This window comes from Ostrinia furnacalis, unplaced genomic scaffold, assembly GCF_004193835.3.
Source record: "Ostrinia furnacalis isolate ACB-3 unplaced genomic scaffold, ASM419383v2 OfSCF4827, whole genome shotgun sequence".
NCBI classification, from domain to species: Eukaryota; Metazoa; Arthropoda; class Insecta; order Lepidoptera; family Crambidae; genus Ostrinia; species Ostrinia furnacalis.
Window position 1 is genome coordinate 25,993 of NW_021135066.1, and position 24,875 is coordinate 50,867.

The following is a 24,875-nucleotide window of genomic DNA, read 5'->3' on the forward strand; positions in this document are numbered from 1 at the left end:
TTGGGCGGCTGCCAGTGGTGATATAGCCAGTACTGGGGCAGTTTTTGCCTCACCGGGATGCGACTAAGTGTAAAAATTATACAAATAGGCCAATAGTTTGAGACCAATATCGTTTATCACAGGGACTTATTCTTTGATAACATAACTTAAAAAACTATGAATGAATATCGATTGTAAAAGATACTAAAGGTACTCTCGTGCATTATGTTCGAGATCTATACATCTACGAATAGTTACTTGAATAGGCTAGGTACATTTAATACTTCTATACTAATATTATAAATGCGAAAGTAACTCTGTCTGTTTGTCTGTCTGTCTCACTTTCACGCTTAAACCACTCAACCGATTTTGATGAAATTTGGTATAGAGATAGTTTGAGTCCCGGGTTTGAGATAGTTTGAAAAACCGGGATAAAAACTATCCTATGTCCTTTACATAGGATAGTTTTTATCCCGGTTTTTGAAACAGCGACGCGCGCGATAAAGTTTTTCTGTGACAGACAAAATTCCACGCGGGTGAAGCCGCGGGCGGAATGCTAGTGTATAATCAAATGTAAAATTTACCGTCCGTAAATATATTTAAGTGTCCCGGTAAAGTTTTCGAGTAGGTCGGTCATCATAGACTCTGGACTAAATGAAATTGATGCTTTCATCACATCCATGTCTAGTATTTACAGAATAGACCACCCGCCCATTCAATAGCCTCATAAAATCTCTATCAGCATTCTGAGAGTAAATGCTTTAATGCTGATTTTTATATGGGTTAATTACCATAGATACGGACGAATAGAGAATTTCCAATATTCATCGGCCGCCCCATTAATCACGATGTTAAACGCTACCCAGTTTTAAAGCATAAAGTTGGAAATGTTGTCCATACATTGGTTGTATAAATGCTCGTTTATACTGGCACAAAATAGGAAAAGGGTTTTTTTATTACTTTCTTCCTAACATAGTTTTAATAGAGTTTTTGAAACTTTATTCTAGCCTTGAAAACTTCATCATCATCATTACAACCGTAGGACGTCCACTGCTGAACATAGACATGCCCCAATGAGATATTGACCGGTTGGTAGCGGCCAGCATCCAGCGCCTGCCAGCTACCTTTATGATGTCGTCGGTCCACCTTGTGGGTGATCCAACTTGAAAACCTATTTAGTTTCAAATGACTGTGAAAGATGTTCAGTAGCTTTGTAATCAATAAATTGTTAGTCAATTGAGTTTGCAACCTGATGACGTTATAATTTCCCATTGCCTTACAAAGTCCATGGTAGAGTCGCCTTCTGACACTTTGTAAAAAGTATGTCATTGACTAGGATATCTTATTACCCTGTTTAAAATGTTTATTGGTTTCAAGTCCCTTACAAACTTCCCAAATATAGCTTGCCCTTGCCTTGTTCTGCATAGAAAAAAACATGGAAAAAGTATGACAACTTTTTTTTTTGTTTGTATCTTTCCCCCACCACTCGTTGCCGTTAGCACCCCATATGACCGAGCCCTTAGGCTACTGGCGCCTCGCCAGCCAGGTAATCCCACCGCGGTGTGGTCGTGTCCCAAATGCCCGGAATTTAGTACAGCCAACTCGCAGCGGGACGAGACACCGAGTTATGAACGCAGTTTATTGCGAAAATTTCCAATTTTGTCGAGTGTAAGTTTTAAATCGGCACCTACTGAGGATTTGGGTTGCGGTCCATACTGACTACTAAGGCTTGTATCACTACACGACACATAATATGTTTGTATATTCTAGCTAGTGCTTTGAATGATTAATGCCCGTTTTAACCATCAATCCCTAATTTTTAAATGGTGACATATAACAGGAATTTTGTTTTCATCAGAAAACCGGCATCAGTCTCCTAATAATAATAATAATAAGCCTGTGACCCTGACCACCGGTAGCTTGGGCCCTGCTCCGCTGCCAGCGGGTTAACTATTTTTAAGATTTTTGTTTTTATAATGTATTTTTATTTTTTGATAATTACATTGTAAAAAGAAAAAAATAAAAATAAGAAAGAAAAATGAATAAAGAAATAATAATAAATACACTTTATTGCACACCAAACAAATAACATAACAGAAGAAAAGGAACACACAAGGTAGAATTAGGCGGTCTTATCGCTCGTATTTCGAAACGAAGCCCAAAACTTGATTCAAACTCTAAATTAGGTTCATGCCTGTGACTGGTCCCATAGTTTGTCATAACGGCTATCATTTTTATTCGAAAGTACAAATAGATACGTAAATGCCTCATGCGCAACGATGTCCATATATCACACGACTATCGTGTACCTTGACAGAGACAAAATCACTTGTTAACGTAACAACGAATTGCGACGTCCATGATTGATGATAGCGGCGAGAAATTCCTGAAACGGAATCCCTACCGGAGGCATTGAAAGCAAACTTTCGCACTTGAGTGAAGTTATATTGTGGGCTTAACATGGATTCACTTTATCCCCCAAGACGAGCCGAACACACGCGTGGCCGTGGGCCTAGTAATCCCAGCCTTCCCCGGATACACAACTGTTTCCTTAAAAAGGTAAACTTGATCCAATCCGCAAGGTGTCGGATTTTCTTCACAAATTCGCATTATTTCTCTGCGATTGTCCGCGCGCCGTAAAAGAAAAAGGTCAGTTTTATTGGCCGACGTCGGAAACGTGCGACGGTTAGTTAAACAAGGAAAATTGACGTTTCGTAATAAAAATTATGCCCTCCCGCACTGCTCCTTACTGAAAGGCCTTAATAAAATTTTGCCCGTGCAAAAAATAAAAGAGTATTCTTTTACCAAAGACATTCTTTTCGTGCCACTGAAAATAAAACTCGAATCTAAATCAAGTTCTATTATTCGTTAACCAGGTGATATTGTGCTAAAGCTGAATAAAAATATGCTGAACAAAAGGTTTTAATAACGTCCCTGTATGGCATCAAAAACAGCGTGTAAGAGTTCAATTAAGAATAATTTACCTACAACCTTTACACAAGAATTTGAACAATAACAGTTCTGAATAATGAACTCCTTTCTATTTCCCCAAAGATAAATATCTGGGTAGGAAAGACAAAAGCTGGAACAACATTGACAAATGGCGGGCACCGGTTCTTAGGCGACGATAACAAAACCGCCCCGAACAAGAATTCTGTAAAAAATGAGCTCTGGAAATAAAATCGCGAATTTTTCCAGGAACATAACGGTGATCTAACAAATACCAGTCTTAGCGATTTATTGAATGGAAAATAAAGGATTAGAGGATAATTATAGGAACTTTATTTCCTAGAAACTAAAAATGAGATGGGTACCTATTTAGGTATAAGATTAATTAACAGATAGTAGGTTTTAGGGTTGAATTTGGTTCATCAATTTATTTTAAACGAGGTTTTTTCGAGGTATAGTTTTACCATACATTAAAAACACGAAATAAGTAGACAATAAAAGTAACTTAAATAGGCAAAACTTCACGCCTCAACCAGAATGAGAAAGAAACCGAATTTTGTTAAAGTTCCACTATTTTCAGTTGAGTCTTATTGGACAGTCCGAGTTTGTCCCCGTCAAAAATATCTAATCCAAGCACACATTGGCGACCCGATGACAAAACGACGAAAACAGGATACGAATCTGAAAGACACAACAATGGCCTCCTCGTCAGAGGGTTTCAAATGGAAACATAATAGAAAAATCCGATATACGAATTCAGCGGATTATTTGCTTTTGAGTAACCTGTAGCCTGACAACTATTCTTTTTTTCCCTGTAATCCCATTCGCAGACGTTACTGGCTGACTGAATGGAAAGATCTGACTTTTAGAAAAATAAAACATAATAACAGACCTAAATCCATCGCCATGAAGGTAATATACTAAAACTAGAAAGTATTATTATTCATTTCAATGGCGCTATGCGCAAGCATATGAGATGTCAGTTGAATCCTGAATTTTTGAACATAAGGTGGGAGACAAAAGTAAACCAGACCCAACTAATTTGATTGAAAACTTGGTAGCATCTACGATTATGATCGTAAAACTAAATGATGTAAGATACGAGTACATTTCAAGAGTTCAATTACAGACCAGATAGGTATTCCCGTTCCTCCAAGTTACACATGCAAACGTAGAAACTTTGCTTCAATAACGATTGATATTGTCGAAGTTGGGTGGAGTGCAAAAATTGTAGCAATATCTCCGCAAGTTCCGACGCAAACGTATGGGGACGGGATGAAGAAGTTTGCGAGGCCACAAATCTCCACACAGCGTTTAACTTGGAACAAATATCAAGTACTCGGGGTAACTATATGGACTATCCCTGACTAAGCGAGTTCTATACGGCAAGTATGGCTGAATTGCGGTCGAGCTGGGAACTATGCAAAGGCTGATACGGAATGGGTAGTGGGAAAGGTGATAAAGGGGTTTTATACACCGAATTTCCAGATTTGCTGTCTAAGAGTAGGTAATGAAAGAATTGGATAATTTGATTCTTGCTAGATCCCCTCAAAATTACTTAGTCACATACGAGAATTTTCACATGCAAGTGGAGTCTATGTGTGGAGTGGAGGCAAATTTAGTGAGTTTTGTTGTATTAAACAAGAAGCACGGAAACAAAAAGCCACGTGTAATGTTGCACCCCATTGACGAGCGTCACGTTTCCCACTTCAATTGTTGCCACATCTTTACGATTGAGCCCATTAAATACAAACGGGAACTCGAGGGCGCTTAATCGTAAAAGATCTGTGAAAGTGTTTTGCGCAGTATTTTTAATGTTTAAAGACTTAACGCCAGCATATCGGCGCCGGAGTGACGCTTGCTGAATGCGAATGAGCCCCGATCCGGGTTGCCAGGTATTCGGCTTTAGGCGGACATATTTGGCTTTTTACGAACTTCTCCGGCCAAATATTGTCTTGTCCGGCTTGTCCGGTTTTTTAAATGGCTGCCGCGAAGTGCCGCGCAAGTCAAAAACCGAGTCACAGAATAATATCGAGCGCAAGCATGCGCGTATCAGGATGTTGGGCTACCGATACGAAGATGATCACTCACTCACCACTCATGAGGTATGATGCTAATGGCTTTTAGGTTAAAATATCCGGCCAAATTAAGCACCAAGTCCAGCTTTTGAGTTTTTGGAGCTGACATCCCTAGCCCCGATCGCAATGATTAAGAGTAATTCACTCCCTTTGTGAGAGTTGTAAGCAGGCACGTGCGACCCGATGTGGTTCGCGCCCTCGCACGTTACACGTGGTGGGTGTAGGTATAAGAGCAATTACTGAAACTTTGGGTTTGCGAAAGTCTGTATCACTCTAACAATGTGACAGCGTGAAACATTATTAATTAACTATTGGTATACACAAAGGCAAATACCTAATTACACAATAATTTTAATTATAAAGATAAGGTACTCACATTTTTTATTTCATTTGAATAATTTTATCTTTAACCGCTAGTAATTTTTAGTGCTTTTTCTACTTGCAAATACCTATTGCAATAATTGCTATTTACCACAGCTTTTTTGCAATAACGAATATAACTTTAGGTGAGATAAGCAGTTTTTCATAAGTTTATTCAGCTTCTTATTCGATATTCGAGGATGATATTTTATACCAAACACGTGAGTTCACGGCGTTAATTGCTAGGTTGCGGACTTGCGGCGTTAGCCTTTAATGTTACTTAATAACAGTTAAGACCTTACTTAGCGTACCTCCGAGCAGAGAAACTCGATATTGAAAACGATTAAACAAATAATATAATTAAACTTTTATCGTTATCTTCGAGATAAGTATTGAGTTAATTGCCTTTTTATTCGTTCGTTTGTTATCTTAACTCTCTTCAAACTTATAAATCGAGTTTGATTAAACTCCATAGAAATCGATTATATTAGATTGGTGGACTCACATGATTTTGATTTACCTTTCATATTTTTTATTATTTCAAACTAGCCTTTGCCTGCGGTTTCGTCAGCGTGAAATTCAGTTTTTCATAAAACGTTATAAGTTAGAGATAGGCTCGATAAAGTTTCATCCAAAACCGTTGTAGTTTTTGCGTGAACGAGTAACAGACATACATCAATATGTATATCCTAAACTTTCGCACTTAACTATAAGTAGAATGTCGAACCTACTTTACAATAGACCCGTCTCGGTAGTTATACTTGCCGCCTTGTTCAAGAATGCCATGACAATTCTTTAAAACATCCTAGCAAACCCCACGATTGGCGCCGCTCTGGCGGCAAAACAACTCAGATCGATGCATTCGAACACAGCAGTCTTATCCCCGCCCTCATTAAGTAGCCGTCAATATTCACGGATTAGTTTCAAGCAACGAGCGCAGTATCTCCCAAATTAGCCGATTACCATCTGGGGCCCGATTGGTAGGGTTTGAATTTTGGATACAAAGATGTATCGATACTTTTGGTAGCGATCCTCGACACTGAACACTTGATACCACAGTCCGAATATCTCGTACAAGTACTCGAGTATCGAGTGTTTAAAAAAATCGTATAGGAGAACTATTACGGTCGATTAAGGTTTTGCGCAATCGTTTAAAACCTATTAAGCGGCTAAGCGCTTAAACGAATTACTGTTTATAGCTGGACTCCCAGAGTGGTAGCATTTAAATTTAAATCAAAACTGTTTCATTAAATACCATTTTCTATTTTTTTATTGTAGGTACTTAGATCTTTTTATTTTCTAACAAAATATTCTCTCAAAAAATCAAATAAATATCCATTTATTTGCGGTTGATGCTACCTACCTACCTACAGTTAAATGATCACCGTAAATACTCGATACATCGTAGCATCGATACTATAGTACCGATACCTTTTGGTATCGACACCATCCCCTCGACACGACACCGCGTATTTTGGTATCGATACGTAACTTCTAACCCTACCGATCGGAGGCGATCGTAACAAAAATGGAGCTGATATCAATACCGGTAATTGGGCCCGACCCCGGTGGTCCAGCCGGCCAATTAGACCGCCCATGGCCAATCGATACAGCCTACGGCTCTAAGATAGTGTTACAGTTGAAACAACAGGGCTACGAAATATTGTGTAACGTCCACGAGCAGAGTATCAATAACAGTGACATGGATTTTGGCAAACGTTGCAGTTGATTAAAATAAACATTTCTTTGTTAAAATTTATATCTTCTTGAAGGTTGAAGTCTTAAGCATCTTACAGAATTAAGTGCCTGTTCGCTTTCTTGTAACTTACAACATACAAAACTATGAAACACTGTCGACGGCAATGACACTGCGATGCACTTACAATTACTTAAAAATACATAATCTATATGTATAGGTACTTGACTAAATGAATACTCGCTCTATATTACTCACATTATTCAATTACAAAATAAATATTTACAATCATCAAAAAATACCAAACAATTTCAACACGTGCACAAAACTCTGATACAAACATATCAATCCACGCTCCAAGTTTTATTATAAATCGGCAGGAAAAACTGTCATGGCGTGTTGGATCTGTAAATCCCGTAAACCCATTTTTGGCGACACCTCCATGGAAATAGGGTCGGATCACGCGGGCGCCCGCTAATCCGCGCGGGAGGCCCACTCGCACGCACCGAATTTTTCAATGACTTGGGCGTTGATAAATCGATCTTGAGCTCGTCTTGACACTAGATTTCATCGCACACATGACTCGAATCGCGAAAGTGGGATTGGGGTATTGATTGGGTCGTGCTTTTGAGAGCATTAACTTAAAGCTAACATATTAGTTGAATGACAACGATATAAGCACGTTCCTTCAGGACATCTTAAGCTGCTTTATGTTACACGTGGATAAATATAAGATAATTAATAACTAATCATCTTCAGTAATGATTCCATTTTCATTTTGTCTTCACTTTAATCAGAACATACGAATCTAACTAGTCGAAAAACCATTGAATTTCCAAATGACGAGCTCGATTTAATTAAATCTGGCGCAACAAAAGAAAACAGCTTTTTAAACAGATCCCTGTAACATCGAAAAAATCGTCACAGACATTCTCATCGTTAGATTACATCTAGTATTCCAGATGTTAGACTGGTAGAACTTAGAGCCAAAGCACACGATGCCTATCGTGGTGTCGCTGCGTCATCTTACAAAGGCACACGAGCGTTGCGGCGCCGTGTCGCGCGATATGGCGAAATCTTTGCGGTGCGGCGCCGCAACGCTACGCATCGTGTGCTTTGGCTCTTAGGAGTCACAAATCACGAGCAGTGACGTGTCGTGTCGCAGGTGGATAATTTACGGCGAGACATGTATTATGTGACGTTGCAATTGCGCAATTTTCACATTATACCTAGCCAGTGTCAAGTGTAAAACTTCAGTGCTTTTTTTTAAAGGTTAGAGCCGTTATTTTCTTTTTTCAGGATCTAAAAAGTTTTGTTTGCATTGCAAACAAAAGATTTCACTCGAGCGCTAGAAAACCCCGTCACCTGATCGTAGGAGCTTAAAACAGGATAAATAGCTAAATAAAATCCTAGATACGAAGATACCTAGATCCAGACTAATTGCCGTAACTCCGAGCTCGTGTCTTGATGATCTGATTAATTGATCCACTCGATACAATAATAATAGCGATCGGGTACAGCAATTAATACTTCTGATATGTGAAGAGGTATCAGGTAGGCGCACTTACAGTGTCTAGTGCTCGTAGCCGTAACACTACAAATTAATTCCCTTTGGTGGATCATCGATCTGTTATTGTCTCTTTGATTGATTAATTAAATATAATTCTCTACATTCCGCGCCGATTGTAATAGGCAATCTGATAATTATATGATAATGAAAAGCTCATACGGTATAGTCTGTGTCTGAGTGCTCATGTTATTTGAGTTGGCGTGTTGATGAAGTGTGAACGCAACTCGTTTTGTGTTGTCTATGCACATCTCCTCTCTCTCCGGTCTATGGTCACGGTGTGCGCGTTTCTATTGTTTTTTTTGTTTGATAAAATAAAACCAAGTTTATTTCCAAACTAAAGATTTATTATTTCATCGCCTGTGTGTGGGGTGTGTAATGTATGATATATCTACATATCATATAATACTTAGAGGATATAACATCAAATTATATAAAATCATTTAATATAATAATTATTTACTATAATAAACGAATAATATAATTTTAAAACGAATAATTTTAAGACAAATAACTATTAACTGATATAAAATGGTTTGATATAATGAACATTTTCTATAAAACTTACAATGTATACTATTTAAAACAAATAACATTCAAATCACATAAAAATAAAATGTCGAACAATCAAATGAGATAAAATTATTTTCCTATAAAACTTAAATCATATAACAATAATAATTTTATATAAAATTCAATTGTTATAATAAGCATTGCATGCAGCAAGCAAGCAAGCTAGCAAACGAGCAAGCAAGCAAGCGAGCAAGCTAGCAAGCAAGCTAGCAAGCTAGCAAGCTAGCAAGCTAGCAAGCAAGCTAGCAAGCAGGCAAGCAAGCAAGCAAGCAAGCAGGCAGGCAAGCAAGCAAGCAAGCAAGCAGGCAAGCAGGCAAGCAAGCAAGCAAGCAGGCATGCAGGCAGGCAGGCATGCAGCATGCAAATTTGACTAAAAACTTGAGACTTCTGTCACGGCTCCGGCACTGCGGGGCTCTGGCGGTCCCTCGCGTGCTAATCGTCGCAGATGGCTTTCGCTCGACACCGCGTCTTCGGCTTGCTGGCCGGCTTCGCCGGCCAGCCTCAGCCGCGGCACCTCGCTTCCAGCCACCTGCTCCTCAGCCCGCGGGCCGCCTCGCCCCTCCGTGCCTACGCGCTTCTAAATTACACTCTAGGGGTAGGGCAGACAAGACTACGTGGAGTCAGTTTTACGGCGATTCGTTTTTGTCACTAAAGTCATTTTTAAGTCAAGCTAAAGAAGAACATACTAAAAGTTATATCTATCAGAAATTATATCAATTAAAGATTATACCAAATAGTAGTTATAACAAATAATATTTATTACAAGTAATGGTTATGTGAAATATTATTTATATTAAACAAAATCACATCAAATGAGTCTTAGATTAAGTAAGGTTTATATCAAATGTCTTTATGCGTAGTGATTGGTATCTGAAATAACATTATTAGAAATGATTTATTATATGAAGTAAACATTATATGTTAAAAAATTATATCAAGTGTTATTATAACATACGTTTATTATACAATATGAACGTTATTGAAATGAATTTATATCATACTAGCTTTCCGCCCGCGGCACCGCGCGCGTGGACCCCTGAATCCTTTTTTTTTTCAAAATAAAATTTAGCCTATGTTACTCGTGGATAATGTAGCTTTCGAATAGCGAAAGAATTTTTTAAAACGGTCCAGTAGTTTTTGAGCCTATTCATTACAACTAAACAAACAAACAAAGTTTTCCTCTTTATAATATTAGTGTAGATAAACTTATATAAACTGTCACGCACCCCTGTGTGTGTGTATAGACAGTGGGCCGAGTGTGAGTTTACATCTAACGCGCTCACTAGTGAGCGCGTTTAAAAAATGTATGAAAATTTTAGTTTTTGAACGTTTCCCGCTAGGGGCGCTGTACAATCCGTCATACATTAAATGTCATTTTTTGACGCGCTTACGAAAACTCACACTCAGCCCTCAGAATAAAATACAATCACACCCATATGAGTAGACGCTCATAGATACATAGATAGGGACAGAGATACGGTCGATGTCTCTATACTATTTTAACAAATCCAGTTTTCCAGTCGAGCTCAATTAAGGTTAACAAATATCTGATTCTTTAAAACGGGCTTTTTTAAGACGAGAGTGACTAAGCACTTACAGGACAGATAATGTTAATGAATACCATCTTAGACTGTCAGCATCTCAGTTAACATCAGGTGCGATTGCGGTCAAACGCCTGCCTTGTTCTGCATTAAAACTAATTTATTAACATTTGGTGTGATCCAATAACTTGTGAGGTACACACTGAATCTTATATCCTACCAATATTAGTGATGAGCATCTTAGCTATTTACCATTAACAACAAATTAAAACTGGAGTTAGTATACTTAACTAAAATTAAGATCGGCAAGCAAATGGAGTTTCAGAGATCAAAGTCAATGACGAAAGCTGAAGCGGAGCTAAGTTTTGCTAATTAACGAAAGATTAGCTCTAGCACAGTTTGATGGGAGATATTCTGGAAATGATTAGTGTTATAATTAGTCATATAATTTCTCGAAACTAGTTTTTAATTTTATTAAATTGGTTTGAAGACTTTTTTATCTAAGCTGAAAATAGACATGTTGACACCACCAAACAATTGACGTACTTTTTAAAACTGTCAAAACGAAACTCTCCCATAGATTTTGTATGGCACTACAAGCAAGTGACGTCACTATTTTATCAACTCAATTAAACTACTTTTTTCAACTACAATGCGAACAAAAATCGTAATTTACAGGTAATTTAAAATTAATTAAGTTTTTAAGACCAAATTGAAGGGTCTTTTTAAAAAAGTTGTGATTTCGAATTATTGGAGAATGGTGTCAAATTGTCCATTCCGGAGTCAGTGGAAATATGTTTTAACGTATTTTTAATTTATGGATTTTTGATTTGCTACCAATTTTAATTGCTTATCGCATAGTAGGTCTAATTAATTATTTCCAATTGACGAATTACTATTTTGTAAAAACATCATTCTACCCTGTGGAGAGAACTCACGCTTACCTACCTAAACTAATAAAATTATTTTATATAATTCTGAGCTGTAGCAATAAAACACTACAAAATGTACATAAAATCTCATTATAACCGGAGTGCGATGCAAAAGTCGTCAAGTCATATCAAATTAAAATAACACAAAGTGAGTAACACATGATAATAACGCTGCCTGCAACAGCTATCTGCAAAAGAAACAACTTAGCAAATAATAGGAACTAGTTTGCTAATGTAGTCTTCGAAGCTCAAACAAAACCTTTAGTTCTTTGCTCAAAACTTCTGACCAATTCAAGCGTAAATTCTTGCTGTTAACCCTAACAAATGCCAGGCGATAATTATCGGTAGCCAACGTCAACTGTGCCGTTTAAATCTGGATGGTGTCGCTTCTGTCGCCTATAACGGTGTCGATATACCATACTGTACCAGTGTTAAAAATTTGGGTCTATATCTCGATTCTACTCTAAGCTGGACGACACATGTTTCCGAGGTTAGTCGAAGGGTCACCGCCACGCTGCGCTCTCTTTGGAGATTGAAGTATTTTCTCCCTGTTAAAACCAAGATTTCGCTTGTCCACGCTCTTATTCTTCCGGTCATCGATTATGCTGATGTGTGTTATCCGGACCTTAATCAAGTTCTCCTCAACAAACTGGACCGCCTTCTGAACAATTGCATCCGGTTCATATTTTGTCTTCGCAAATATGACCATGTCTCTTCCCACCGGTCTGAGCTCCATTGGCTACCTGTCCCTGCACGGCGCAATGTTAGAATCCTTACCACCCTTTTTACCATCTTAAATGACCCTAACTCCCCTTCCTATTTGAAAACACAGTTTAAACTTCTGAGTTCGACGCACGCACGTCAACTTCGTTCGTCCAACACGCTCCTTCTCTCCACTCCTTCCCACCGCACTGGTTTCCTCTCTAATTCATTTCTCCTCAATTCCATTCGCCTTTGGAACGCTCTTCCCGAGAACATCAGGCAGGCTCCTAGTAAGTTTGTTTTCAAACACTCTGTGCGCAAACATTTTCTTGAACGCATCATGTCGTCTTGATCTCCCTTATTCTTTCCTTTTCTCCCTTATCCTCTCCTATCCTCCCTTACCTCTCGTCATCCATTTTATATAAATTATATGTATGTATTTATGTATATATTTTGTATAAATATATATTATAATATTTTATGTATTATATTGTGTACATTTTTGTAGCTTTTTAGCACCGCCTACTAAATATCTCTGTTTCGCTCAAGGTCAGCTGGTAGAGAATGACGTATGGCATTAAGCTCGCCTTTTTGTACAGAACATTGTTGTGTGTGCAATAAAGTCTTTAAAAAAAAAAAAAAAAATCAAGGCCCATGATTGTTGGAAAGAATATCAATGACTACGTATTTGAAGCACTACAATTTTCGGTGTGCTTCGTAAAATAGAAAGTCCAAAAAATAAAACAAACAATGTTGGTATTGAAATCTTTGATACTGTATTCACAATACTGATGTCATACTTTATGACTGTGTCGCCTATAGCATGATGGCTAACTAAATCATGGAAGCCTAAAAAATCTTTTTTTTTTCCGTGATTTAAGCCTTTGGATAAATAAATTAGATATTACTTTTTCGTTGAAATGAAGACGAATGGCTGTTCTATCCGTATTAGAATTTGTCCCGGATTTTTGCATGCGCATTACAATGTGGGTCACGGCTCGCGGCAGGGAATTGGGACACCACACTAGGGTCACCAAGTAAACCTATGACAGTTTCTTTATGTTATTTGGGCCTTTTGATTTAAAGAATTGACTTTTTTGATTTAACTATTTCTTCTAAGAACAATAAATATTTAAATCATTAAATTCTAACGTTTAACTTTTAAATTAACCAGCTAATTTGATTTCAGAAAAAGTTTGTAGATTAGAATATTTTTCTCGAAGAAGTCATCTCTTCCAGTACTGTACGTAGAGGACACCTATAGCTGCTTGAAATGAAAAGGAAAAGGCATATATTTAGCATATTAAGTGTAAAAGTTTCAAGAGGATACCTACTCTGTTTCTATCTATATTGTTGTATGTAGAGTGTGTGTAAATCCAATTAAAAAGCTAACGAACACACTCTGTTAAAATTTTAAATCAACCAACAAAACTTTTTCCAACGTGGAAAGATAAAACAAAGTTTTTGTTACCCTAGTCCACACAGTTCGCCGGCGAGACGCGACATCACAAAAATGCACTGTTGTAAATTAAAAAAAGGGGACATGCACGAGTTGGTCTCACAAATCATATTACATATGAATGTTTTGAATTTTAAACTTTGTTGTTGGCTCCCGTGAAATAAGTAAAAATATTTATGAGCACAGCAACTGCACAAAACTGATGGCCAGAGCCGATAACTTAGAGCGGAACCAGCGAGGCTGAATAATTTCTTATGCCTTTGCTTCTGTTTATGTGCAGAAAAATTACCACTTGGCGGGAAACATTTGAATTTTTTATCTGTCTTATTTTTTTCATTGCATATTTTAAAATGTTTTTTGTAATTTGTATTGTAGAATATACAAGCAACAGATTTTAAATCCACTCGGCGCAAGACGTAAGTAACATAGCAGATGTACTTTAAACAAATTTCGTGTTCACTCTGGCAGACTAAAATCAAATTAGGTCCACCAACGGACCATATGCAACATTTTAAAGGTCATAAAATTGCACAAATGTACCCACTTTATGGGCAAATCCCGATTCGCATGGAACATATAGCCGATAGCACAAGTCGGGGCAAGTTTATTCGCCAATAAAACCATATTCCGTGCCATAAACATCGATCCGCCCGAGAGATACCTAAACGAGCCCAAAGAGGAAGACATTACATATTTTTAGATGTCTTTTATACTCTATGGATATCCCTGGCAGTTCCGAAATCATTCACGGGGAGAGTGCTTTTGTGTGTATGGGTCAGCTAGTGTTGTGCTTGTTGTAGTTATCGCTATCGATAAAATCCCTCACTATCATTAGTATGTTTTTCGGTAATGTTCAGGAATGAAGAATGGTAATGTACCAATAGATCAAAAATGTTTGTTTACAAATCGCATTTATACCATCGGTCGTATTTGTGAAAGGGAAACAACCAAGTTTAACCAACTGTACTTGTTTCTTGAGTTGATTTTAAAAAAAAAACCTTACTTTGACTTTAACTAACGTCAAAAATCTGTCAAACTCCATACAAAAAGCACCGGTTATTGTCAAAATTACGGTTAAAGTGGTTGAAGTAAGTTGGTGCAACTCAGCCTTAGTGTGAATAAGCTAGTTGCATGTTTTTTCGTGCACTATCGTACGGACGGAAGAAAGAACTTTCTTGGTTTAAAATGTTTCTTGTGGTTTAAGCCATCGAGGTCCCAACACTAGTAGAGGCATGGGTGTTTCCCCGTCTCTATAGGGAATAACCGCACACAGCCTTTATTCCCTGCCAATGTAGATTTGTGGCGGAGTTGCTTGTAATGAGAGGAATTATGGTTTCCCAAGTTCTCGTGCAGGCGATAACAGGCGGTCCTTGTCGATTATTGCGCTTTCCTTGCGGCTGATGCAGGATTGTTATGATAAATATTATTTTTACGGCTGCAAATTCTAATTCCGTTTTGTAGGTTTAAGCAGTGACGGCAATCCTCCCAGATGCTTAATGTAGACACAGTGGATAGTAGTGGCTTAATTAGTAATATCCGATTCACTTTTGCCATATTTTGTCCTTGCAAATATTCAGTTTTCTTTATGTCAAACTGTTTAAAACTTCCATTCAATATTTTTCAATACTGTTAATAACTAATGAGATTAATTATTCGCTATATATACCTACCTACCTACCTACCTAGAAATTTTAATATCATTGGTTTACTAACAAAATTATGCTTTCTAGAACATCTATAAGCTTCTATAGGTAATTTTACCGAACCCCATCACATGATTACATTTTCATGTCCATCTCAAAACAAGCGACCCTCAAAAGGTCCACTTTGCGACGTTTCGAATTAATCATTAACCGGGTCGCCACTACAATACCTTCGAAAACAGTCCCCTGGGCCTCCAGGGAACAATGATGCTGGACTATCGATAACGTCTCCGCCACAATGTTAGGGCGATCAGAAAGGCCTACAAGGACAGCTCAAACAGAACTTTGTGATAGACATGCGCTTTTGCACTAAAAATGTATGCATTTCACTCTACAATCGATCATAATGAAAAAGTTATTGAAAAATTGAGGTCACGAAAGATCTCAATTCTTTTTCGAATTCTTTCTTCTTCTTCTTCTTATCGTGTCGACAACAAACCTACACAGTGTCATCCCAAAACTCCGCTACAAGAGTTGCGTTGTCAGCAGCATTCATCAATCCTTCGAATTCGAATCCTTTAATCAAGAAAAAGATACCTACACAATATTAATTAGAGAAACAGACCATACACAAAAAAAGCCTTTGTTGGCAACATACATTTTATTTTTCACGTTATATCTTTTGTGGAGTCAGTAATTTGAGGATGATATTGGTGCTAAAAAGCGGTATTGAAACCTAACAAAACCTCTGAAATTGTAATTAATGGTTTTCTTTGGAAAACGAATAACGAATATTTTTGCTCGCAGTCAGCCCTTTATCTAATTAGTTACAATTTTTTCACCTGTTTGTTCAAAACATACCTACTAAACTTTACCGCACTATGTGCCCGTTGATATAATCAATTACTTGCAACTAGAGATGGGTTTGTAGCCAGCTAGTTTGGATAATAACTGATTATTATCTATTAATAGCCATTATTAGCCATCCATTGGCTAGTAACCCTGCTATTAATAGTTTCTTACGTTTTTTCTTCCACCTTTAAAATCAAATCAATATTAAAATCAAATATTACTCAAAGAAACAAAAAATAACTAAAATATTAAAAAACATCAATGTCATTTATATAAACGACATTGTAGTTAAAAATAATCTAAATATATAAAAGGAGAAACTGACCGACTTAGTGACAAATCAACGCACAGCCTAAACGGCTAAACGTAGGCACTTGAAATTTGGAAGGGACGTAGCTTAAATACCGTAGAGGTGCACTAAGAAAGGAATTACCAAAATTACCAAGGGAACGGGAATTAGCGGGAAAATCCTTTTGTATGAAAAATCTAAACCGCTTAAGTTAGACGCTTGAAATCTGGCATGTAGGTACATTAGTGAACTTAAACCTTAGTTACAACAAGGAATTCCCGAAATTCCCACGGGAACGGGAATTAGCGGGAAAATCCTTTTGTATGAAAAATCTAAACCGCTTAAGTTAGACGCTTGAAATCTGGCATGTAGGTACATTAGTGAACTTAAACCTTAGTTACAACAAGGAATTCCCGAAATTCCCACAGGAACGGGAATTACCGGGAAAATCCTTTTGTATGAAAAATCTAAACCGCTTAAGTCAGACGCTTCAAATTTGGCATGTAGGTACATTAGTAAACATAAAGCTTAGTTACAACAAGGAATTCCCGAAATTCCCACGGTATTGGGAATTAGCTGGAAAATCCTTTTGTATGAAAAAAGTAAACCGCTTAAGTTACACGCTTGAAATTTGGCATATAGATACCTTAGTACACTGAAAGCTTAGTTACAACAAGGAATTCCCGAAATTCCCACGGGAACGGGAATTGGCGGGAAAATGCTTTTGTATGAAAAATCTAAACCGCTTAAGTTAGACGCTTGAAATTTGGCATGCAGGTACCTTAGTAAACTTAAAGCTTAGTTACAACAGGATTTTCCAAAATTCCCACGGGAACGGGAGTTAGGAAAAAACATTTGTATGACAAAATCTAAACCGCGAAAGATAGATGAAGGGGGTAAAACGGGATCCACGCGTACGAAGTCGCGGGCGGCCGCTAGTACAGTCCTTTCTTAGTGCACCTCTACGGTACCTAAGCTACGTCCCTTCCAAATTTCAAGTGCATACGTTTAGCCGTTTAGGCTGTGCGTTGATNTTTTCATACAAAAGGATTTTCCCGCTAATTCCCGTGCCCGTGGGAATTTCGGGTATTCCTTTCTTAATGCACCTCTACGGTACCTAAGCTACGTCCCTTCCAAATTTCAAGTGCTAAATTTGTAAACTATGAAGGGATATGTTTAATCATTAGTATAACATTAATAGCAGGGTTACCATCTGAAATCGGCTATTATTGGCTATTAATGGCTAATAACTGCTTTTAATCCGTTACTAGCCAATTGCTATTAATCGGATTATTAGCACTTACCCATCTCTACTTGCAACACAGGTACCAACGCCTTTTGTTGTCTTACAAAAGGAGTGCCGGCTATTATGCGGTTGCTGTATACAATTTTATCGCCGGGAAATCAACCCCGCCACGGTTAAAAAAATAGAAAATGATTTTATACCATAATAGAATATACCAACCGGCATCAACTATTAGTCTAATGAACGATTTTATTGTTCTATCCTCAATTTTGATACTATACATGAAATAAAAAAATAAATAAATACGATTACGTGCACATTACACGCGGTACCGTGAAACAATACACGTCTTCGTAAATACACCAGCGGACGGCGATCTGAAATAAAAACAGGGCAGCGAAATGGCCACTTAATTATATGAGGAACAAACGCCGTGAAGGATCGTGCACACTTGGTAGAGTTCCGCGAACTCTAGCCAGCTGCAAATCATTCAGACAAGTAAGATCGAGCCATAACTTCAGTTCATGAACTGAAAGCTTCGTCAAACCTAATACCAGTATACAAACGCTAGCAAGATACTTAATAGTCATAATACCATTTATGAAGACTTTTTTAAATTTTGAACTTTGTTGATATTCAAAAAAACATACAAACGCTAGCAAGAAACATAATAGTCATAATACCATTTATGAAGACTTTTTTAAGTTTTGAACTTTGTTGATATTCAAAAAATCAATAAGTATAGAAAACACGACACTAGTCAATTAACGTATTTTACTGCAAAAATATCACTCAAGTGTTCCCGCTGCTATTTTTAAACTTTTTATCTTTTTTAATTGGAGGGAGCGTGTCACTCCATAATTGAAAGCGTCATGCGGCTAAGCGTGCAGGCTCCTTTGGCCATCTCGCGCGGAGACCTCTCAGTCCTATTGTTGTCTTATTACAGCCAAATATTGAGTTGCCCTTCATTTTAATTATCCCTGCTCGCGGACTTCAAAAGGCGCAAGTCAGCCATGTTTGCGAGGACTTTTTCAAACTTAACTTGGCACAATAATCGCACGTACCTTTGTGGAGTTGTTTTGACTAATGGATTCTTGAGAACACGCAAAATTATTTGAGCCGTTTAATGTTTGTATATTCAATTCGCAATACAAAAGCTGTTGGATTTCAAGTTAATTAAGTTGATAAATAAATGTTCTCACAAAAGGTAACTAGAGGTCACTTTGAAAGTCTGGTTGCTATTCGTGAAGCCCTTCATTTCATAAACAATGTTTTCTTCTTTTTATTTAAAATAATATTAAACTTGGTGCTAATATTATGGAACCCCTATAATTTTTTAAAATAAAAATTCATAAAATTCATTTATTTTTGCAAATAGGCTTTAAAAAAGCGCTTTTACACGTCCCAATATTAACCCTACCACTGCTTCGGGACAATAAATGGGCCAGTGCTGAGAAGAAGCAGCCTTAGCACTTTAAAGCACACACTGTATCATCATTATCATCAACAGCCCTTTACAGTCCACTGCTGGACTGTGAGCCTCCTCCACTATAGTACACACACTGTATAGTTTCATGTTATTGCAACAAAGAATTAGTAGTAGTCCAATGTGCTTTCAACTGTACATAGATGTGTTTAATTAATACTTTAATGCATATCTTTTGTTCCAGGTGTGCAATAAGATCTTCGGTAACGCGTCCGCGCTGGCGAAACACAAACTCACGCACAGCGATGAGCGGAAGTACGTTTGCATCACGTGCGCGAAAGCTTTCAAAAGACAGGACCATCTGTAAGTTATTTATTCTTAATTGTATGTATTTTTAAAAATGTTGGCAAATTATTTTTGTCATTTTCAAACGTAGTATGGTCATTTGAGAACCAGTTTGACCTCAGCCTGCATAGCTAGAGTACTAAATTGTTCGCCATCGCTAGAATAGAATCCAAAACCTACAGATCAATTGTTCAACTGTACAACCACAAAACCAAAAGCGCTACAATGCCAACACAGGATTGTTTAGCTAACTCCTACTTCTCTCCAGAACTAGGAAACAAACACGTTAAAATTTCAGCAACATCGGCGCAGCGGTTGTGAACTGTGCAAAATGTGCAAGCATAGACAGTTGGGAATTAATTCTCTATGTGCATTAACGTGCTGCAGTAAAATGCACGTGCTCATACACGAGAACATTAATTGGGGTTATAAAGAAACGGTTTCAAGTTAAGTGGGTCACCGGACTGCAGGGTGACTCCGAAACGCTCATGTAGTTTCGAGTATATCTGTCACCGTCGCTCATGCTAGCATCTAGCTTTGCGTGAGAGGGATGGCAACATTCGAAACTTCGGATAACGTTTTTCGGAGTAACCCCCCTGCGCTCAGTCAATGCGGACGATGCTCATCAATATTCATGGTGCGAGCCGCACCGATTAAAGCGCCACCTCGCACCGCAACATATGTCGCGTATGACCAAAGAGTAGTTGCGCAGATAGTTTACATTCGATTAGCTAGTCAAAGCGGAGTGCAGCAGTGCACAGAGATTAGTTAGCGTTTGACTTCATAACCGATTTATTTATTTATTTAGGTATCGCACAAGGATTTGGATTTCATTGATCGGAAAACTGAACTTGTTTATTATTTAGTTTTTAGCCTCATTTTTAATTAATCGATTTTCAAGGTCGGAACGTGTCACTGCACTGCACATCACTACCATGCATGCAACTAGGTACGTTTAATACAGAGCCGCTCTAATGCACTAAACACCATACAAAATTTTGACCCTCTATTTCGCGCCGTACAGCGACGCTCAAGTGCGTCTCAATCTTTAAGGCCTGATGTCCACCAAAGCGAAGAGGGAAGGAGATGTGTTTCAATAACCAATCAGATTTCATTATTTATACATCACCTCTCCGCTCACTTTCGGTTCGGAAATCTGACCATTTCACATCTCTCCTCTCGGCTTTGAGAAACCAGGCCTAATACTCTTTCTCTTGCAGCAATGGCCACATGCTGACCCACCGCAACAAGAAGCCGTACGAGTGTAAAGCAGACGGCTGCGGCAAGTCGTACTGCGACGCGCGCTCGCTGCGCCGGCACACCGAGAATCACCACCAGCCGCCGGCAGAGAACAGTGAGTTTAGAACTATTGATGTCACTTCTGTACTTCTTTAATACATTAATTTTAAGACAGTTGATCTTAGGAAGCTTTTTTGCACGTCCCAGCATCACTTTCTGAACGTTAGGTATCTAATCATTCGAATTAATACTACTTTGGGCAAGTGCGCAGAGCTGGTAGCTTCTAAAGAAAGAGAGAAGCACTTCTGCACAAGGCTGCAAAACAATAAATACAGGTATAAGCTGTATTTCATGGGTTTCTCAGTTTTCTCACAGAAAAAAAAGCAATCCAATACCATAAGATACTCTCTTGTATTATAACGCTCAATTAATAGTAAAAACTATCCTAGAAATATATCCTAATACATTAAGCTAACCTAAGGATAGTATCCATATTACCATGCGCCATATTCAAATTAATACCATACGCCCATAACTATAGACGTTAGTTGCCACAAAATGTCCATTAACCGAACAATTAGTTCCAATGTAGGCTTTGATTTAGGCCAAACACGCCGCACCATAACAATGCCGGATGACCGCCCGCAATCAAGATGCGCTGAGCGTGATAAACTGTAAGACGCCATTTAAATAAGGCTCCACACACACTCAAAGTCAGTCATTAATAATTTAAAAACTTTGCTCTTGTCAGTAGAGTTATTTCCACTCGCACTTTCAAATCTCTGTACCTTCTGATGAATATTTTTATTTCAACAACAACTGATTGAACTAGGACAAAAAGGTTACAACAGTCAGACAAAAAAAAAGAAAAACTTTCTTTTTATATCTGTTGCTGAAAATTCGTGCATGGCACCCAATAATGTGACACAAAATCCTGTCCACTTTTTAGTAAATAACTAAAACCGTTTTAACCTTACCTATTTCCCGGATATAGTTTCCAATCTTCTCGAAACAAGTCACGTCACTAACGGCTATACCGCCCGTCACCTGTATCACGTGCCAGTAACGTGATATTGCTACAGAAGTAACAAGTCTGATAATAGGTAGGTACTGCCGGGACGCGGGATGTGTCAGTGGAGGACGCGCCTTAGAATCAATGAACAGGCTTTCCCGGGGGCTAATGGGTTAACTGAGACATGTTGCTTTTATGACTTCAATTAAAACAACAAGTTGATGCGTTTACATTACATTTCCTATTTGGCTCCAAAAAAAAATTGCACTTAAAAAGTTTTGCTTTTCTCGCATCAGCTTCTAAGGAAAAGTTTAATGTTCCTGCAACATTACGTATTAAAATAGAAAGATTTTAACTTCGTGATGTACGCTGCACTCATTATTTCTCGGAAAAGAGAATACAATATTGTCTCAGTAATAATTCAGAAGCAAACATTTTTCTCTCTGAGTAACTGAGTATTAACAATGAAATTGCATTTTAGATTGAATTTCTATTGGCATAAATGCCAAGAAAATTATAAAAATGAGAAATTATGCAACTTTGTTTTGTTAGGATGTTTACATAAATCAAGTGTTAACACTGTTTTAACGACTTGTTGAAAGTTCATCACAAAGGGCGTGTAAAACAACGGACGAGCATGTAACCACGTGCTTAATTAGATGCTGGCATTAACAGTGGGAATAACATTAAAATCGCATTAAATAATTACATTTGTCAAAACAAATTAATTTCATTAGGATACTCGTACAAAAGCTAATGTGAAGTTATATTCAGGCTTTGGTTATTGAGTTTCTTCGGGCACTTCTTCTCAGGACTAGCCGATATAGTCCCTTAGTGGTAGTAGGGCAAGGAATATTGGGACGTATAAAATACCATGGCAATGTTATGTAGGGGACGTATATGTAGGCCACATACTAATAAAAAAACTTGAATTGGAATGAGGGCTATCGTTTTAATACTTAACAGTTGGCACCCCTGGCGATTGACAGGACCTTACTCTACAGTGGCGCCATCTTGACGAGTGCAAATGCGATAGTCCTCCTACCACTTTCGCGCTCACCAGTTGGTGCCACTGTCTTCGCTACTAGCAAGTGACAGGACCTTACTCTACAGTGGCGCTAACTGGTGAACGCTAAAACGATAGCCCTCATTGTTTTACCCGGAATTTGAATGTTTTTTTTTTACCCGCAGGTTCATCCAGCAGCAGCAGTGCGACCGCTCACGCCTCCGAGAAGGAATCCACCACGCAACGGGTGGCGTCACCACCGTCGCCTGCGCAGAGACACAACCCGTCACATTCAGAGGTAACCATAACAGCTACAATCAGAATAGAACCACCCACTTTCCGTGGCTGTCCTATGAGACAAATAAAGGAGGCCTGCCCAACGTGGGAAGTCCCTGAAAGGAAGACCCTGGGAAGCGTGGGAAGTGTAGTTCAAATCCTCCATTTGCTTCTGGAAAATTACGGGAATATTCGCACCTCTCGTTCCTACTGCTGCAACTCCTGTGTAGCCAGCTATGTAGCAAAGCTTGACTGCTAATAATAACCCAACCAACCAAAGGTCAAGTTTTTAATGTTTACGATTTGTGGAGGTAAATTTTTAACAACTAAGAGATGAATAGGACCACCCACTCTTTTAGTGGATGTCGTAGGAGGTGACTTTGGGAAAAATAGGCGAACATTAGGCCTCCCCAACCCGTCAGGCCAGCATGGCAAGTCCCCAATTTGCCTCTAGTAAATTAGAGAGGATCGTCCTCTTGCAGTGAAGAAAGACTAAATGACCTGATGATGATGATTAATACAACAACTGTTAGAATTCTGTTAGCTACTCGGCAACATCTAATGGATTGTTGCAACTTTAATCAGGTCATTCCTTCGTCTATTGGACAGTTCTACACGAGAACCATTAATTTTATATATCATCAATGATCGACTCATTGTAGAGCTCAGTAAATGTTACTAACTCAAAGACTACTAGTTAAATCCATATTCGAATACTGACCCAAAACATGACAGAAACTGAATAATCCAATTAAAAGATAGACTTAATTTTCATACAAGGCAGGTCTTTAATCTCCCTTGTTATCCCGCTAAGTGTCCCTGACTCGGTTCCACCTGTGTAATGGCCAGCCCTTATTAATTAAGCAATTAGCCAAATCTGCGATGCGCACTTTTTACACGGTTTAAGCCGCGGCCTGATTGCGTGATGGAACTGGTTGGGTGGAGCGATTAACACCAATTACGCGCGTTGTTTAAAAGTAACCTTTGAGTTTTCTCTTTAAAAGATACATTACGAGTACAAACATTATTGGTCTTCAAGCTGTATTTCAATTGAAAAGTTACTTTTATTTTAACATATTATTTTTTATCCACAACAAATAGGGACTTTTCTTTTAGCCAGCATCTTACCTGATGGAAAGCAATGACCTGATGATCAGGCTGAATGAAGGTGGAAGCGAGCTTCACATTTCAAAAGTGAATCCGAATAAGTGTAAGGCTACTTTAGGAACGCCTTTACTTACATTTCTTCGATTTACAAATGCTTTTATTTACTTTAAATTCTCGACGCCGTTATTCAGGGTAATTTTCACAAACCTATCTCAAAAGATTAATTACATTGTCAATATTGTTATTCTGATACAATTCTATGACTGTAATTGTTGCAGACTAGGTAATATCACCTACGTACGTAGGTATATTTGAATCTCATCGCTCGCACGAAAACCACGGACGAAAGCAAATGTTTTGCCAAAAAAGTTTATGAATGAACCGGGCGTGTTCCGCCCCGATCCGACCCGCCGCGGCGCCGCAAACACTCCGCGGACGCGCAAGTTTTTAATTCGCGGGTTCGAACCGATTTGCATCTACATATCCAAACAAGAACACTTGCTCAGCGAGTTTTTGGGTTGTTGGATTGACAAAATCAAGAATAGCATAGCGTTATTGGCAGCGGTGTTAATGATGAATTTATGTAGGTAATGATTTT

The 24,875-nt window shown here is 38.2% G+C and overlaps 1 protein-coding gene across 1 annotated transcript in view; it reads left to right on the top strand.

Annotated features, from left to right (window-relative positions):
• Window positions 1-19,529: 19,529 nt before the first annotated feature.
• Window positions 19,530-24,875, top strand: part of LOC114360042 (flocculation protein FLO11) — a 35,383-nt gene continuing 30,037 nt past the window's right edge. The window contains exons 1-3 of the mRNA XM_028314597.1: window positions 19,530-19,655; window positions 20,858-20,991; window positions 23,080-23,192. Of these exons, the coding sequence (XP_028170398.1) occupies window positions 20,868-20,991; window positions 23,080-23,192 (237 nt within the window). The 5' untranslated portion in view covers window positions 19,530-19,655; window positions 20,858-20,867. The remainder of the gene's footprint in view (window positions 19,656-20,857; window positions 20,992-23,079; window positions 23,193-24,875) is intronic.